We start from the raw sequence: 17,294 nt of genomic DNA, 5'->3' as shown, positions 1-17,294 counted from the left end.
ATTTAACACACACAAATACACACATTGACACACAAACATTCCAATATGTCACGTGTCTGTTTATGATACAGTCAGTAAAACAAATGAGTTATTGAAAATGAAATGAATGCCCTATAAGTTAGTCTAATGAATAAAAAATATATATGTTCGAAAACAATGGTATGGTGAACACAATTTTACCGTATATTACACAACAATTGACAGGGTTTTGTTAATAAATTTTAAACTTATGTTTATATTTAAAATGATTGGTTTTGATTTATTTTATTTGCGTTAGGTTTAAAGTGTTTGGATAGAAATACAACTAACTAACAATTTGTTTTAATGATACAAGGATACTTTCTTAGTGTAAAAATTAAATAGTGCTTGTTGATAGCAATGCTAATTCTTAGTTGAGTTAAAAATATTGATTTTCGTTAGGAAACCTAATTGAGATTCTCAAAATCCGTTTTTGCTTGATATGCTATCGTTGTCCGATTGTATAGAAAGATTTCAATGTTCAAGACAAAACAAGTATATTGCTTGAGATGGAGTTATCTTAGAACAAATGCATTAATATCGTAAATATTTAAATGTTGAAATGTATTTCTGAATTACGTGACTCTGATTAAAAAAACACATAATATTTGCGAATTTTAAATGTGAGCAAATAGCTGCTTTTTACACAATAAAATATTTGAAATATGTGTCTTTGTACTAATGATTTAATCGTATTCTACCTATTTCATTTTTTAATAATTTACCTCTCTTTGATGTTAATACTCAAGAATTTAAAAACGCTGATTAAGATAATGTATGAACTTTTATTTATTAAAGGACAATAAAGGTATACGGTACGTCCTGTTGAGATAAAACTGATAGAAAGAACATTGTTACATGTCTGTTATGAATAATCTGTATATGAGAACTCAATAAACTATTCCACTCAAAATAAATGATGATAACGATATGTGTATTTGTAGTAATTGGAAAATAAATAAATCGTGCATGTTAAGGTGCCGTTCAAACAGGAAGATAGAGGATCCGTTTTGCTGCTCTACTTTGCGCTCCAAGCACTGCGATTTCTGATGTCTTTCGTGACGATGTCAAATCACTTACTTTATTTATTAAAGATTACCTATAACTTTCAGGTGAATGTAAGCTTTAATGATACTGTTGTAGTTGTCTATCTACGACTTATTAGCTTGCCTATTATTTAACGAGTTGTGCCTTTGAATTGATATTTACTTCAATTGAAAATTGTATGTCTATTTTCGTTGCACATTTTATTTTTATCTCACGTGTACCCATGTTTTCATACATGTTCCACACTTTAATACTTTTGACGAAATAAAGTTATAAATGAATGAGCGTCAACGCACAGGCACAAATATTATGAACAATGACAACACAGCATACACTATGTCGTCAACAAATACGGTCAAAATATATCACCGTTTCAAGCCACCAGGGCAAAATGTACCACAATGTCAGCACACAAGGACAAAAACACTACATCGTCAACACACAGGTACACAATATACCAAAACATAAACACACAAAAACAACGTAAGCAAACAAGGACACACTTTATACCACAATGTTTACACACAAAGACAAAATTTACGTCAATGTTAATACACAAGGACAAAATATACCACAACGTCAACACACAAGGACACAATATACTTCAACGTCAACACACAAGGCCAATATATACTACAACTTCAACACACAAGGACAAAATATACTACAATAGCAACCCACAGGTACTAATCCGAAGTCAATATCGATACATAAGAAAACAACATACACCAAAACAGAAGGGAATACATCATGAACCCCCACAACCGGCAAAACATCATATGTCCAGGGTGAATGTTTCCTGTCCCACATGTGGCACCTGTCATGATGTCTCCTATTCAATCAGGAAAGTAATCAGGTCACCATCGATCAAGACACAGTATGGTGATCGAGTAAAGTAGACAGGGAAGACTTAAGTCTAAAATATCTCCCACCATTAAAGGGCTCATCAGGAATATAACGTTCTTGTATCAACGTAAATCGAATCACGCAACACTGTTTTAGACCTTTGATGCCTGATATTCGTTATGCATTTGTCATCACAACCATGTGTAGTATGTAGGGGATGACAGGTTTCTCCTTCGGTAGTACTTGATGTCGCCTCCTTACGACGAGTCAGCCATGTTTTCCATCTTGATGTGTCTTATCAGTTCCTATTCAAACTGATCAAATTGACTCAAATTTTAAAAATAGTTGCAGGAAAATATGTTTTTGACAATTCATCATATTTATAATTAAATGATAAAATCAATTCCTTGATCTTATCTTGAATAATAACAATACATCTTGACGTATTTAGTTATCATAACAAAAAATTGGCATGAAAGATATAAAGTTGTTTTGCAAATTAAATTGGGAAACAAAGTGACCTTTGCATATATGTTTGTCTTTAAAAAAACATGAATACGCTTCAAAAGAAATAGGTAAATAACTATCTCAAAGCAATTGTAGAAAACAATATGTGTATTAATGTCTGTGTAGGATATAGTTAGGTTCGTCTACGTATTGAATGAATTGTTTACGTAGCGGTCGCGAAATCAATACACACCAGTACGCCGGTTCTTATGATGTGCATTCATGTTTATTACAGAGTTGAGGACGCCCCTATGTCAAAATCTTACAAGCATGCTCAGCTTGAATCTTTATGTTGGTTTAGATTTAATGTGCAAATATGGAATCATTTATCTTTATCACAATAGTTTAAGCATTTTCCGTTTGTGTTGATATGGTCAAGCAAAACAAAAATGAATAAAAATAAAAAACAAATCAAAGCGATCTTGTAAAAAAATAGATAAAACTTCCATTTTGGAATTGTTAAACTGAAGTACCGACTCACACACCGTGGAAATCACTGCATAGAGCTATGTATTACATCAGCTTCATTTAATAGGTGAAAGAAAATAATCTATACTAATTTCAAAATAAATGTTACAATTAATAAAATGATGTAAATTTGCTTTAGATTAAAACGAAGGAGTATGAGCAGCGTGAATGTCAACTTTATATAAACCAGCAATAGTCAGCTGTAAGCTGTTTAGGACCGGTTCGATAGACAGAGGTGTTGTCAGCCAATCATAGAAGTGGGCGAAAGATTTGCGGACAGTCATACGCTGTTCCTTCGTCATGTATCCTGTTTATACATATGAACTCATTAATTACCGTGAATACTAATATAAAAAGGAAAGAAATGCCGAAACTCACATTAAGGCTTCACTATCCATCAGCGGCAGAATAGGAAATATTTATATATAGTAGCTATTGTATTGTACATGTTAAGAAGTTGTTTGGTGTAGTTAATAGCCAAGGGCATTACAAAACGTATCGGGCACCCTTTGGTTCCGATATGGGGCGTTGGACATTGCTTTTTGCGGCAGCAGTTGTATTCACCAGTGTGACCAGTGGGCAAAATACGGCCGGTCAAAACACACGGATGGTCACTGGAGGTAAGGCATTATGTTTACTTAATTGGTTTTAGCTTTGAAACAAATCCTCTTGAATAGCATGTTTTGTTAATGACAAATGAATCGTAAAATGTGATGTGCATCAAAGGTTTTAGGAAGACATTCATGCATCCTTTATCCCCAAATATCAATAGTCAAAGTGAAAATGGTTAACTGTTACGATGGCAGGGCATGATTTTATCGAAGTTATATATAAGATAAAAATAGCGTTATCGTGATGTATATTGACTGACAATATGTTGATGGTGAGCGTGAAAATAACACAGAGCCTATACTTTCATTTCAGTTGTAAAGTAAACTAAAAATAATAATGCAGATGTCAAGCATGCATACATAACTTAGCAGATTCACATACGCTAGGATCCAATTTACAAAAAGGTCTGAATGATTAAAACCCTGTTTGATACATTTTGTCACTCGCAAGCTCGTCAGGTATCTTTCAATTTTACAATAAAATTATTCCTGTATCAAAGCTCTGTCCCGAGTGAAAGATATCAATTAAATACATGCATGAATTTGGCTTTACATTAGCTAAAACTGGAAAACACCTGTCTTATCCGACACCCGCTTGGAAACAACGTATATACCAAATATCACTGAACATCGGAATACACAGGTCTATTTAATTCAGTATTTATTATTGAAGTCGACATGTCAAGATGAACCGTACTTGATCGATTGTACTATAATGCTCATTGTCACCCTTTTACGTAGAGAATAAAATCGAAGGAAGAAATTATTGACAATCCTACAAATGTCATAACATGGTATTGATTAGGAATCGGATAATTAAAGGGATGGGATGCGATAGACATGAGATAGGGGCGATTTCATTGGATGGGAGGCCATATATATTAGATAGGGGCGATTTCATTGGATGGGAGGCCATAGACATTAGATAGGGGCGATTTAATTAGAGTACCAGAATACAGCATCAGACAATCTCAGTACCATTACTAGGATTCCGGTGTGGTGGAACTTTGAGATATTGGCACACATGTACATTATCCAAGCTCATCGACCATCAACATTTCGGGTTCACATGAAACATTTTCAGATATGATTTTTTTCTTGTCTTGTTACATCGGCCACCCCTTATCAAATATCTTCTGCATTAATAATAACAAGATATTGTTGCCAAATTTTCAGCTTAATATCAAAACGAATGCGTTGAATCTTTAACAATGTGAATCAAATTCGAAACTTTATAATGTTCTGTTCAATGCTTTAGTGCGTGAACATAGTTGTATTCATGTCATATCTAAAGATAACGATAGGATAAATGTTTGTATTTCGTATCGATGTCGGCAAAGGCAGATAACGAAATTCTTCTCAAGTGTTTTATTAAAAAAAGAAACTTGCTCATAGCGGTAAAGTCCAAAAGTATTTGCTATGGAATTAGAATGGTTTGATCGCTATTTTTTATTTTTTTATTTCAACAGACAAGTCTTATGACAAAGTTATCTATAGGAAATTCGACCACTTATGGGAAATTGAAATTATAATCTCACTAAACATAATCTGTGAACGGTAGCACGTCACTCACCCTATGGCATAACTAGAGTAACTTTGAGATCAATCACCGAATAAAGGTCATATGAGAGATTTTTCGGAACTTTGCTTCCTTTTACCAATTAGTGTCGTGTCGAGATATAATTTGATAAACATAACACTCAATTGATGCCTATTTAAGTATACACTTATACATTATAAGCATTTAACTAATGACGAAAGAGTAGTGTGTAATGCAATTATATACAAGCTCGTACTGAAAAACGAAGGACATAAAGTATATCCTTGTATTATACCGCTCTTTTATTGAGGAAGATGATATACATTGGTCTTTACCATTCGGCTTTCCAATGGTAATTAATGAATAAATGGTGTCGTGTTCCGCCTACCTTGGACTGGTCACGCCATATATCATACCTGTATTTAGACAGCTGTGACGATGATTTAATGGTCATTTGGCGGGCTAGATAGATATTATTATCGTTGCGCTATTGACGTTTAGTTTCCACACGCCTTATATGGGTTTATATGTCGTTGCGTCGTGGTGTGAAATCCTGAGCATGTTTTTAGAATGAATATTGCACATTTTATGAGTGTGTGTTTTGTGTATGTGTGTGTTTTCTTTGGGGGTGGGGGTGGGGTGGGGGGAGTTGATATAAATTAGTATTCATGAACAATTATACACATAACTCTCATCATCAAATTAAGTATTAGAGCAACTTATAACATGATATCCGATTAATAAATAAATACGCGTCGCTGGATAAAAACTTGTAAACGAGAAACATCACTGATAGTCCATACAATTTTTTTTTCTTGAATGAAACAGATAATCAATCATTAAAAGTAGCTCACGATGAAAGACAATAGAAAATATTTGAGTTGATATTAACGTTCGTAAAATAAAAATATGACGTTTTATTATCCGTATGAAATCCTCACTAACATTCATATAATCAATTACTTGCCACATCACCAGGCGTCTTACCACAATAAACACTTTTCTATACACAAAGTGTCACCACAAAAAAGATATTTCTTATGTTCCGGCGAGTATCTCCAAAATATTATACACATATCCTTGAGACTTGATTTAATGACAGATCATATACCACATGTGTGTCAACAATTATAACGTTTTACCATCAGACACGATATTTCCTATGTACCGGCAAGTATCTATATTATACACATATCTTCTTTGATACTTGATTTAATGACATATACTATACCACATTTGTGTCAACAATAAGTATTACATGACGCCTACCAAATGACAGGATTAGATAATGCCGGAGTTTTATTAATTAATTCATACAATTGTTTTATAGGATATTTTTTGTTCTAGCAGATGTTAATGAATTCACCTATATCGTACATTTATTTGTCCCATTGTGTTACATAGACTACGTTATGTGACGAGAGGTAATTTCATATGACATTAAGTGACGTTTTATTAAAATTAATTTTACCTCATCCATAAGAAATATGCCTTTACAATATCGTTTTATTTGATCGTCATAGCGTAGAAGTGTCATAAGTGTATTGATAATGACGCACGCGAATTGGAACTCGACCTTTTATTTTTACAAAATAGGGCATAGAAAACGTTTTCATTATTATGTATAGGGTAACGTTGGTTTGTCAATGAAGAACAGTTCTACGAATGGGGTGAATCCTCTGATATGTTGGAGGCACGGTAGTCTAGTGGTAGGACGCCGGGCTACAGGAGGCACGGTAGTCTAGTGGTAGGATGCCGGGCTCGTGCCCGAAGGGTTGTTAGACACGGCAGTCTAGGGGTAGGACGCCGGGCTCGTGACCGAAGGGTTGCGAGACACGGTAGTCTAGTGGTAGGATGCCGGGCTCGTGACCGAAGGGTTGTTAGACACGGCAGTCTAGGGGTAGGACGCCGGGCTCGTGACCGAAGGGTTGCGGGTTGGAGTCACGGCACGGCACTGTGTTGTATCTTTGAGCAAGATACTTTACTCCGCTTGCTCCAGTCTACTCAGCTGTAAACGAGTACGTGGTAGGGCAGTGCTAGAATAATAGAATGCTAGCTGTGAGCGCCGAAATGGCAGCACTGGCTGTATACTTCCCAGGGAGTTGAAAAAGATATTGGCTGGTTGCAAAGGCCCTATAACCGAGGATAATAATTTGTGAACCGCTTTAAGACGACCTACGATCTAGGTTGTGATAAAGTGGAATAAAAGAACCTCGATTATTATTATTATTATTATTTTTCTTAAGTGAGAAGATCGAGTGAACAAAAATCAACCTACGAGTTAAACATGGTGGTTATTGATGACGTCATCAAAATTATTCTGTTAATTACGTTTTCTGTCATTAAAACAGGGGCTTCCTTGAACGGAAAGTCCATTTATTTGTTTGTATGCTTTTCATACTAAACCCTGCTTTTTAATTAGTTGGTTTACTGCGCGGATAACAAAACTTGTTATTTGTCATCGTAGAATATATATATATCAACAATAGTTCATCACAAAAATTATATTTCAGAGGTAAAATGTAATAAAAATCGTGCATAAATACGATTTAGTTTGTTGTGAAGTAATTGTCGTTGTTAAATGAAGGGAACAATTTTTAGAATTATTCGAAAAACTACCGAATAGGCATTCACAAATACTTTGAGAACAGTGTCATTCACACCGTATACTATGCAAAGTTATTTGCCAATCATTGCGTTATATAGTGACTGGAGCCTTTCTGCAATGCATTTGCTTGAGAATGCATTTCCCAAATTTGTTTATATTTTTTAGACACTGAGGTTCAAAAGTATTTCTGAGATCCAAACAGAACTAAATGTTATTTGAAACACGCAATTGTAAAATACGATTTAAACCATATGTTGTTGCCCGGAGTGTGTTGTCTCGTAAAATCCTAAAGATACAACCACCAAGGGAACTATAACACTAGCCCTTCTAAGAGGAACATTTGGTAAGCTACGATACGTTACATGTATTTAGAGCTTATTCAAAATGATGGTTCCAAATCAATTGAGCATTCTAGTTTAATTCATTGATTTGTGTTTAGACATTATAAAACTTAAAAAAACATGGTTAAAATGTTTTAAAATTCCTCATCTTTATCAATTTTGTTTACCTTTTAAACAAATTAAATGAACGCATTTCAAAGGTTAGGGATATATAACGCTTTGTGCCATCTTATAAATGAATTGATTGCTTAAAAGCATTAAAAATTAGCTTATAAACCATTTCTTATCAATTTCTATAAACCTTGTTAACCCTGAACTGGCTTAGTGGTCCTGCAAAATGTAATCAAAACACCGCAGACGAGCAGACGACAATAGACTATGCTTTGTTGGGTATTGATGCTGCAGTTCTAGTCACAAACATTTTACGTCATGGATGAATCCCGAATGATCTCCTGTCTGCCAGGAGTAACTGCACACGAACGCATCGGAACCAATTAGGACAGTTATGTCATCCTCGGTTATATATGATTGCATGTTCCAGATACTCTTTCCGTTAAATTGAAATAAGCAATTTGTTTGCTACGAAAGTCACTGAAATTTCAAAAATCCGTAAGACTTTTACTTTCCGTTTATTCAAAATTCACAGAGTTACAAAAACATGTATACGAGGATTATTTTTCGTGGTACTATATTTTTAATTTGATGCATTTCAACGTTTCATTTCAGCAATCACAAATATCTACGCTCGATATTTTTGTTTTGGGAAATATTTGCCCGTTGAAAAAGTGAAAATTAGTTATTGATAGGAGTGGAAGCGGGTTTAACTATGGAGTAGGAATAAACATCTGTGATGCAGTCAATTAGTACAAATATACCACGAAAAACCACAAATCCCTGCTCGAATCTTAAAAGGAACTAAAACATCAAGTTAAAAAAGATATAACAAATATATTGTTAGTTTTTTTTACATAAACAAAAACATGGTCGGCCTGCTTTTCATATTTTAAGTTAAAATTGTTTGTTTCAGTCAATACATGTAGCTTTATTTAGATTGAGTCATATGTGGGACATCATCCATTTCAATAAAAATATTAAACAACGCACACACAAAAACCTTCACTTATCCGATTAGACAATATTGTGTTGTGGTATCTTTCGTTTCTTAGCAAACAAACTTCATAAGGATAAATTCCCTATTGACTCCACCGCATAATCCGAAAAAGTATATTGCAATGTAAACAGATGAATTAATGTAACAATATGTTTTAATTGCGGTAAATTCTTCGCTTAATAGCACGGTACTTTTTACAAAGGTTTATGTTTCTGGGTTACACAGCGGATATTAAAGTATGTCAATATTTCCAAATCAATTACCCCATACAAATTGGGGCTACAGATGGTCAGGGAGTTATAAACTCTCTCAGAGTCAACATGCTTCTCGAAACTATGGATATATCTGCAGTTAATTTATCTCTCCCTCTATAGCATAATGGGTAATTACGCTATCAAAAGATTTCATCTGTTGGATGACATCCAAGAGCAGTTCGATTATTGAACATGTCAACTAGTGTACAAAGAGATTATCAAATATTATCTGATGCGTTAAGCTAACAAATTAATTTGTGTGTTTAAGAAACCCTTTTTTGGTCGATCAAAGTTTCTGTGAACTCGAGTTACCGTAAGCATCTGTGTATCCATATCGGTATACAGTATTTATCTCGATACAATACAACACAAGACAAGACAAAGTATCTTCAAAAGGATGTACAACTAACATGCTTTAGTTGGAAAAGTGTTACAGACATTTGGAGATTTCTACGTTTGTTGATTTCATCTAATTGTCCCTAGATACAAAAGTATATCACTTTATATTTGCGAATATTTGTTTTGCTAATATCCTGTACTGTAATCGTCACCTTCGCGAGGATTTTAACTCGTGAAAGGCATTTATTAAACCTGCAATCCATTGTTTAAATCAACTCAACTACAACTCAAAAACAACAACAACAACAGCAACAGCAACACAACACAAAATCGTAAACCGAACTCAATATCGATCAAATTGGAGCAAAATATAAAGAAAAATTCACACATGAACGTACAGGAATAACATAACATGTTCTGAAAGAGTGGGCGTTTTCTGATTTAACGACGACATCTGTCATGTAAATCTAGGTCAAATAATGTCCCGCCATCATAGTAAGAACCGGGATATCAAGGAAACAATAGACACACTAATGAGCAAATAACAATGGCTGCAGAGGTTTCCCCGCACAGTCAGTGTGGAGGACACTACAGTCGACAGGACTCACTGGGAGGGCAAGAGCTACCGCCATCAGACGATTGGGAGAAGCTGCAGAGAGAGCATCGTGCTGGCTATGGCACAAACGAGAAGAACCGATGTGGAAGCCGACATAGACGAGTAGTGGTTTGGCCACCACTACTGACCCACCTGCCGGAGGATGTTGTGATTAAATAAGAACCAGTTCTATTTGTCACGTTTTATTTCACAACAATGATCACAGTCATCTGTAAATAAAACAAGGGTACAATTACATTGTGTTTACATCGACAGACAATTGAACTGTACACTATTACTATGAACGATTGAGATACAAACAATTGAAGCGTTAGCTTAAAGCTTACAGTGAGACACATAATAAAATGATGATAACATACCTATCAGTTATTATGATGTAAACATTAGATAAAACAAGCCCACGTGCCGACTACAGCTTGAAACTCAACAAGGATGTTATTCTTTACTCCCTAACAACCCACATGCTCTCCCCCCAAGTCTTTGGGAACAGTACAACGGATGGACAAAGAATAAGCTACCAAAAAAGAAACTATAATGTCTGTGCTATGTGGTAACCCCTTAAGACATGTCGTATTCGGAATGCCACTTGGGAGCATGAACAACACGAGTGGAGCGACGCACTGGCTGAGACTCTACTGTTGAATCTGGGGCAGGAACAGGTGGAGACCGGGGAGGCTGAGCACATAGTCCAGGAGAAGTATCATGATCAATAGGAGGCACATCAGGGGAAGCATCATGTGTATCAGGTTGATCAAGAGTTATGCTTGGCAGAGCATCAACGTGGGGAGCTTCACTAAAGTGATCAGGATTCTTGACAGGATTATAAGGAATGGGCGTCGAGTCAGGTGACGCTGTAGTGACCGCAGGTAAGTCTGCGGAGATGGTCCGAGTAGTGGGGATGGCCTGCACAGGGTTGAACTTCCGGAGGAACTTCCTGTTGCGAAGAGTCACGCGACCAGAGCCATCTACACGGATGACATATTGGTCAAACTGCCGAACCTTGACAACTTTTGCAGTCTTGTCCCATTTTTTAGGGTAAGGGCCCGTCTGGTTTTGTAACCGTACATGGTCTCCAATTCGAAGCGGTGGGAGGCGCCTTGTGTGTTCTGTCCATCTCTCTGCATCCCTCATATGACGGTTGCGAAGGGCTTCTTCTCTGGCTACCAGAGTTTCCTGCCATGTTTGGTGGGGCTGATACCGTCCTGGGGGGATCGGGATAAAGTCCTTTATCGGGTGACCAAATATACACATTGCAGGGGAGAGTTTGTGATCACGATCAGGGGTGTTCCTGTACTACAGGATAGCGCGCTGGAACAAGTCAGTATCTAGGTCGCCATTTGGCGTGGTGCTGTCTGCGATGAGGCGTTTCACTGTTTTTACTCCAACTTCAGCACGGCAACTGCTGTGAGGGAAAGCTACTGAAGAGAGGCGATGGTGGACACTCCAATCCTGTAGCAACTTCCTAGTCGTGGTTGCGGTGAATTCCGGACCCCCGTCAGATGATAGTTCGTCTGGTATGCCATAGGTTGCGAATATCTGGCGAAGGCAGGCTAACAGGCCAGTAGCGCCTCCAGACGCCCTCTCTACTATTGGCCAGTTGGAGTATCGGTCAACGATGACCAGATAATTCACACCACGGTGTGTAAAGTAATCTGCACAGACGCATTGGAAAGGATAATCAGGTGACATCAACGGGTATGGAGGAGCATTAGGATTCGAAGGTGCAATCCGATTGCAATGGTTGCACTCAAGTCTCATAGAAGTGATTGAGCGTGTAATGCCAGGCCAAAAGACTGAGCCCTCAGCCCTGGCAATCATCGAAGAAACGCCTTGGTGTGCAGAGTGCAAAGTTGCGAGGACTTCCTGTCGGAGAGAAGGAGGGACAACCACACGATCCTTGTAGAGGACAATACCGTCCAGTGAGTGAAGATCAGCTCGAAACTGGTGAAATGCACGCAAGTTTGGCGGTAATGCATTTCGGGACTCTGGAAGGCCGTCCTCAATCAAGTTCAACAGATGGGTCATAGAATCATCACTAGCTGTGGCAACCCGAACCCTATCCCAAGTGACGGCCCGCACGCCAAGAGATGACAGCGAGGATTCGGCAGCAGCCACTAAAGTGTCCTCTAAGTCGTCTGGAGCCTCAAAAGTCCGGATCACATTGAGACCATCAGATGAAGATGGGATGTCATCAGGTAGGAGGAGTATATCTTGGGCACCGCTAGGATGTCTAGAAAGGCAATCGGCGGCCCGATGTTTTGCACCAGGTATGTGGACCATATGGAACCTATAACGCAGCGTTTTTTCCTTCAGGTTCCGGAGCCTCGAATTAGGGATGTCCTCGAGGGAGCGATTTCCCAGGATCCGAAGTAGTGGTTTGTGATCGACTGCGATGATAAGGTTTTCGCATCCGAGAACGAAATAGCGGGCCTTGTCCAGTGCATCTGCGACTGCTAAGGCTTCTCCCTCAATAGGGGCATAGCGAGACTCGGCGGAGTGTGTGAACCGACTTCCAACTAATGTAACTTTCCATCCAGTTTTACAGCAGAAAGGTTGCACGCCTAGGCAGTTACAATGTTTCTGGAATAGCCAGAAGCCAATACCCATTTTTGACCAATCCGTAGCTAGGCATGTCGGCTTCTTTCGGTCGAAGATGCGAACCCCATTTTCAATATCCTGGATGATCTGAGTCTTAGAGGCCTGGAACAGCTTCTCCAGATCGTCAGTCCATTGGAAGGGCGTTCCCTGTTGGAGTAGTTTCCGAAATGGAAGCATCTGTTGTGCCATACTGAAGGCATAAGATACCTGATTCACGAGGCCAAACCAAGATCTGACATCCGTAATGTTCGTTGGGGTAGGGAAGTTACGAATAGCTTCCAGGTATTTTGGGCATGGCCGGACACTGTCCGAGGTTATCTCAAAACCAGCGAACTCCACATTATCCTGCCCGAATATAAATTTCATTGGGTTGAGGATGATTCCATTCCTGCCGCAAAGATCTAGCCATTCTACAGTCTGAAAAAAGCTCTGCTCTATCGCATCAGCCCAAAGAAGGACGTCATCGACGCACTTAGTCTTATTCTGAATGTCAGCCACAATCGCGTCATAACGTCTAGTGTAGCCATCGCCAGAAGCAATGTAGCCCTGTAGGGCAGTCTTGTATCTGTATCTACCCCAGGGTGTAATGAATGTGGTAAGGTGCCTGTCATCAGGATGCAGGGGTACGCTATGGTAGCCGTTCCACGCGTCCATGACAGTTTTCTTCACTCCGTGTGGCACCATCCTAGCCTGGTGAAATGGAGATGGCGTATGATGTGTCTCCCTTGTGGCATGAGCATTTAGAGCTTGAAAGTCGACAGTACGACGAGGCGATCCATTCTTCTTTGCACAAATCACCATCCTGTGGCACCAAGTGACCGGTTCACCAATAGGAACAGGCTCAAGTACACCTAAGCGCACATCTTGGTCCAGAGCGTCCTTGACATCCTGCTGCCAATGTAGGGGAACAGGAACAGGGGTGTGGTGAGCCACGGGCTCTGCCGCCGGATCAACTAACAGTCGTAATGGCGGGCCCGACATCATTGGGAGGGGCTGATGGTTACAGACGTTGAAGGTACTGGTCTTGTAATAGTCCAGGAGGAAGTCCTTTAGCTTAGAGCAGCAACTCTTATCATCCAATGGGAAAGGTAGTTTATCCGGTGGAGGAGGGGGTAGCTCACGTTTGGGACAGGAGCAGGGAGTGTTTTGTTCTGTAAGCCCTGAGCAAGCCTCTGTGTTGGCACCAAGGACATTGACATGCTGGGCTACGTGGTGTTCCCCCAAGGTGGGGAATGTCGTTGAGATGATGCCGAGGGAGGTGCAGGCCTCCCTACACAAGAATAGCTTGTCCGATGCATCGGTGACATAGGTCATTTGTCGTGTCTCGATGTGGCTCCCTTGTGCATTTCTCCCAGATATCCGCAGGATTGTAGCTCCAAGGATATTAATTCCCTTGTTATTGGCTGCATGCATCTTCATAGTGACAGGGATCAGATCAGATTTCTTGAGTCCAAGCCGGTGTATTACCTTAATGCCTGCCAGACAGCTCTGACATCCTGTGTCAGCCATTGCAGCAATCGTTGAGACCCTCGAGCTATGCCCTAAGGTGAACCCAAGAGAATCATAATCTTCTGACAGCACCCTGATAGAAAGGTTGATGTATGGTTGTGGTTTGGAACATCCTCGTGTCCACATGTCGGATAGGTGGTCGTACAGGTGATGGTCGAGTCCAATACTCATTCGACGATTACCGTTTGTTGTCTCAGAAATAACACATAAGTTTTGAAACGTAATGTCATCTGAGCAGTATGCACTGGATAAACATTCGTCGTGGCTGGATGTATGTTGGGTTTTGCCCTTGGAACGACACACAGATTCAAGGTGATGGTCTTTATTACAAAGAGTGCATTTGTGTCCATATGCTGTGCAAGTGGTCTTGCGTTGATGGGCAGGGGCTCGAGAGCCATGACCTGTCTTTCCACAGTACGAGCATGTTTCATGTTTTGGCGTGGAATTTGAACGTCTGGCCTTCCTGTAGGAGCTTGACGCTTCTACGGCATGTGTGTCCACGAGTCGAGATGCAGAGCGCTTGCCGGCCTCTTTAGCTTCAACAAATTGGACGACTTCTTCTAAGGACATGTCCTGATTCTTGTCACCCAGTAAATCGAGCTGTATATCTGGATCTGTAAGCCCTTTGGCTAACACATCACGTACAATGAAATCCGTGTAGTGGACGTCGTTCTGACATGTAGTGCACTTGACTGTAAAGTTACAGACGCAAGCCTGGCCACGCAGACGGGCACTGAAATTACGAACAGGTTCGTCTCGGTCCTGTCTCATGTTGTGTAGAGCCACTATAGCTACCATGTTGTTTTCTCGTCGTACAGCTAGTTTCTTGATAGCTTCAAGAACCTCCGGAGCTGATTTGTCTGTAAGCTTGTCTGACGTAGAACGTGTGAGGTCTTTCCTGAGTGCCTCATCACAGCATTCTAGGAGCTGGATTACAATATCTTGTCCGGTGATCTTGGTTGCTGAGACGTATTCGGCCCAACGCGAAGTGAAATACGCCCATTCCTCATGTGTTCCTGCAGAGGATATAGTTGGTCTTTTCACTTTCTCTACTTTGGCTGCTGAGTGGGGAGCATTTACATGAGTAACGCTGTGTGCAGTGAGTAGGGCAGCTACAATCGCAGCATCATGTTCGCCAGTCTCATACGTGCAGTCCGGTATCGGGCACTGTACACTTGGCATTGTCCTGTAGAGTTGTTGACTGTGATCATAAATAAGAACCAGTTCTATTTGTCACGTTTTATTTCACAACAATGATCACAGTCATCTGTAAATAAAACAAGGGTACAATTACATTGTGTTTACATCGACAGACAATTGAACTGTACACTATTAATATGAACGATTGAGATACAAACAATTGAAGCATTCGCTTAAAGCTTACAGTGAGACACATGATAAAATGATGATAACATACCTATCAGGTATTATGATGTAAACAATAGATAAAACAAGCCCATGTGCCGACTACAGCTTGAAACTCAACAAGGATGTTATTCTTTACTCCTGATAAGAAAAACGATACCCGGATATTCCGGAACACTAACAACCCACATGCAAAGGGCGATAATCCTCTAGTGATTAAGGGTCGAAACATCTGAAGAGGGCTGGCCATCACCTGATGACGTCAAATGAGGCTTCGCGACTAGAATGACAGCAGTGACGGACTACAAGTCAAGGATGTCACAAGATGCAGAATTACCATCATCTGTAAGCAATCATCCTATTTGAATCTGAGGACGCTTTATGATGGGTCAAGTGATGGTGACCTTTACTTCAGCCAATCTGTACTGATTAGCATAATAATTCAGATATTGCATGAAAGGTCACAGAATATGAATTCTGCTACGACGTCCTCAGATCATATCACGTTGAATATTGTATTTGACTCGATCAACAAGATTTAGTCAGACTGAATGTAGAATTCTCGATCTTCTCTCTATGCAAACTAAAGCAAAGTATTGATATTGGAAAAATGGATAAAGGGTAACAATTTTCCGACATTGAGGTCCTAGTGGTTACTTAACGTCTCTGTTGGTCAGTAAGCTTTTCTTCTATCTTTTTTGCTATGGCAATGTTTGGGCAACGAAAGCCCCTTCCTTCCTGCACTTCTTTCCCGTTTTATGATCCCTAATACAATATATATGAGGTTGGCACTGACGTGTGTATGGATTTTTTGTCTCCTAGCATGCCCATTTGGTTGTCATGACAATGGTAATTAAGTACCGCTCACCATTTATGACACTTCCGTCACCTTTGTGTCTATTTTTACATGTGCCTATGCATATTTATATCTCCGAATAGTTGAAGTGGTCAATATGTTGTCTCGACGTGTGTGTTGATTGCGATGAAGATACTAAATGATTAAAGTTTAATTCACTTTCATATTTGTTATTTTTATTGATGATGGCCCATACAGTAAATCCAATGGCCAGTCGGTTTGAGATGTTGTGATTATTGACGACAGCTGTGTGTATTCTATTGATATGCCCATAACCTATTATTCAGCTGAACCATATCCATATCAAGATATTCAAATACCAAATTTTCTCTTTGACATAATTGTTGCAAAGTGAAAATATAATTTTGATGGATGGATGTATTGGTTTAGGTTGACAAGCAGTTAATTTAAAAAATGCAACATCTTGAAATGTTCAATAACTATTTCAAATGTTGCCTAAGGATGTTGCTTAAATTAAAATTTTATAAGCAGTATGTATTAACTGATAAATGTTATCCGTAACGACATTTACTTATATTGTCACGTGACTTGTGTAACACATATCGATGCACATATCTTCAATTAATCCGTCACGTGACAGGAGTTTAATATATTGGTAAACCTATCGCTAATCAAACCGGTATATGACCTCTTACATTT

The 17,294-nt window shown here is 39.0% G+C and overlaps 1 protein-coding gene across 1 annotated transcript in view; it reads left to right on the top strand.

The window, feature by feature from the left end:
• The first annotated feature begins 3,252 nt into the window (after positions 1-3,252).
• The window catches only part of LOC110457814, a 29,328-nt gene continuing 15,286 nt past the window's right edge, over positions 3,253-17,294 (top strand). The window contains exon 1 of the mRNA XM_021509240.1: positions 3,253-3,506. Within this exon, the coding sequence (XP_021364915.1) occupies positions 3,407-3,506 (100 nt within the window). The 5' untranslated portion in view covers positions 3,253-3,406. The remainder of the gene's footprint in view (positions 3,507-17,294) is intronic.

Source organism: Mizuhopecten yessoensis, unplaced genomic scaffold (assembly GCF_002113885.1).
Source record: "Mizuhopecten yessoensis strain PY_sf001 unplaced genomic scaffold, ASM211388v2 scaffold9311, whole genome shotgun sequence".
Lineage (NCBI taxonomy): Eukaryota > Metazoa > Mollusca > Bivalvia > Pectinida > Pectinidae > Mizuhopecten > Mizuhopecten yessoensis.
The sequence above is the reverse complement of the archived record's forward strand: the minus strand, read 5'-3'. Positions and strand labels throughout refer to the sequence as shown.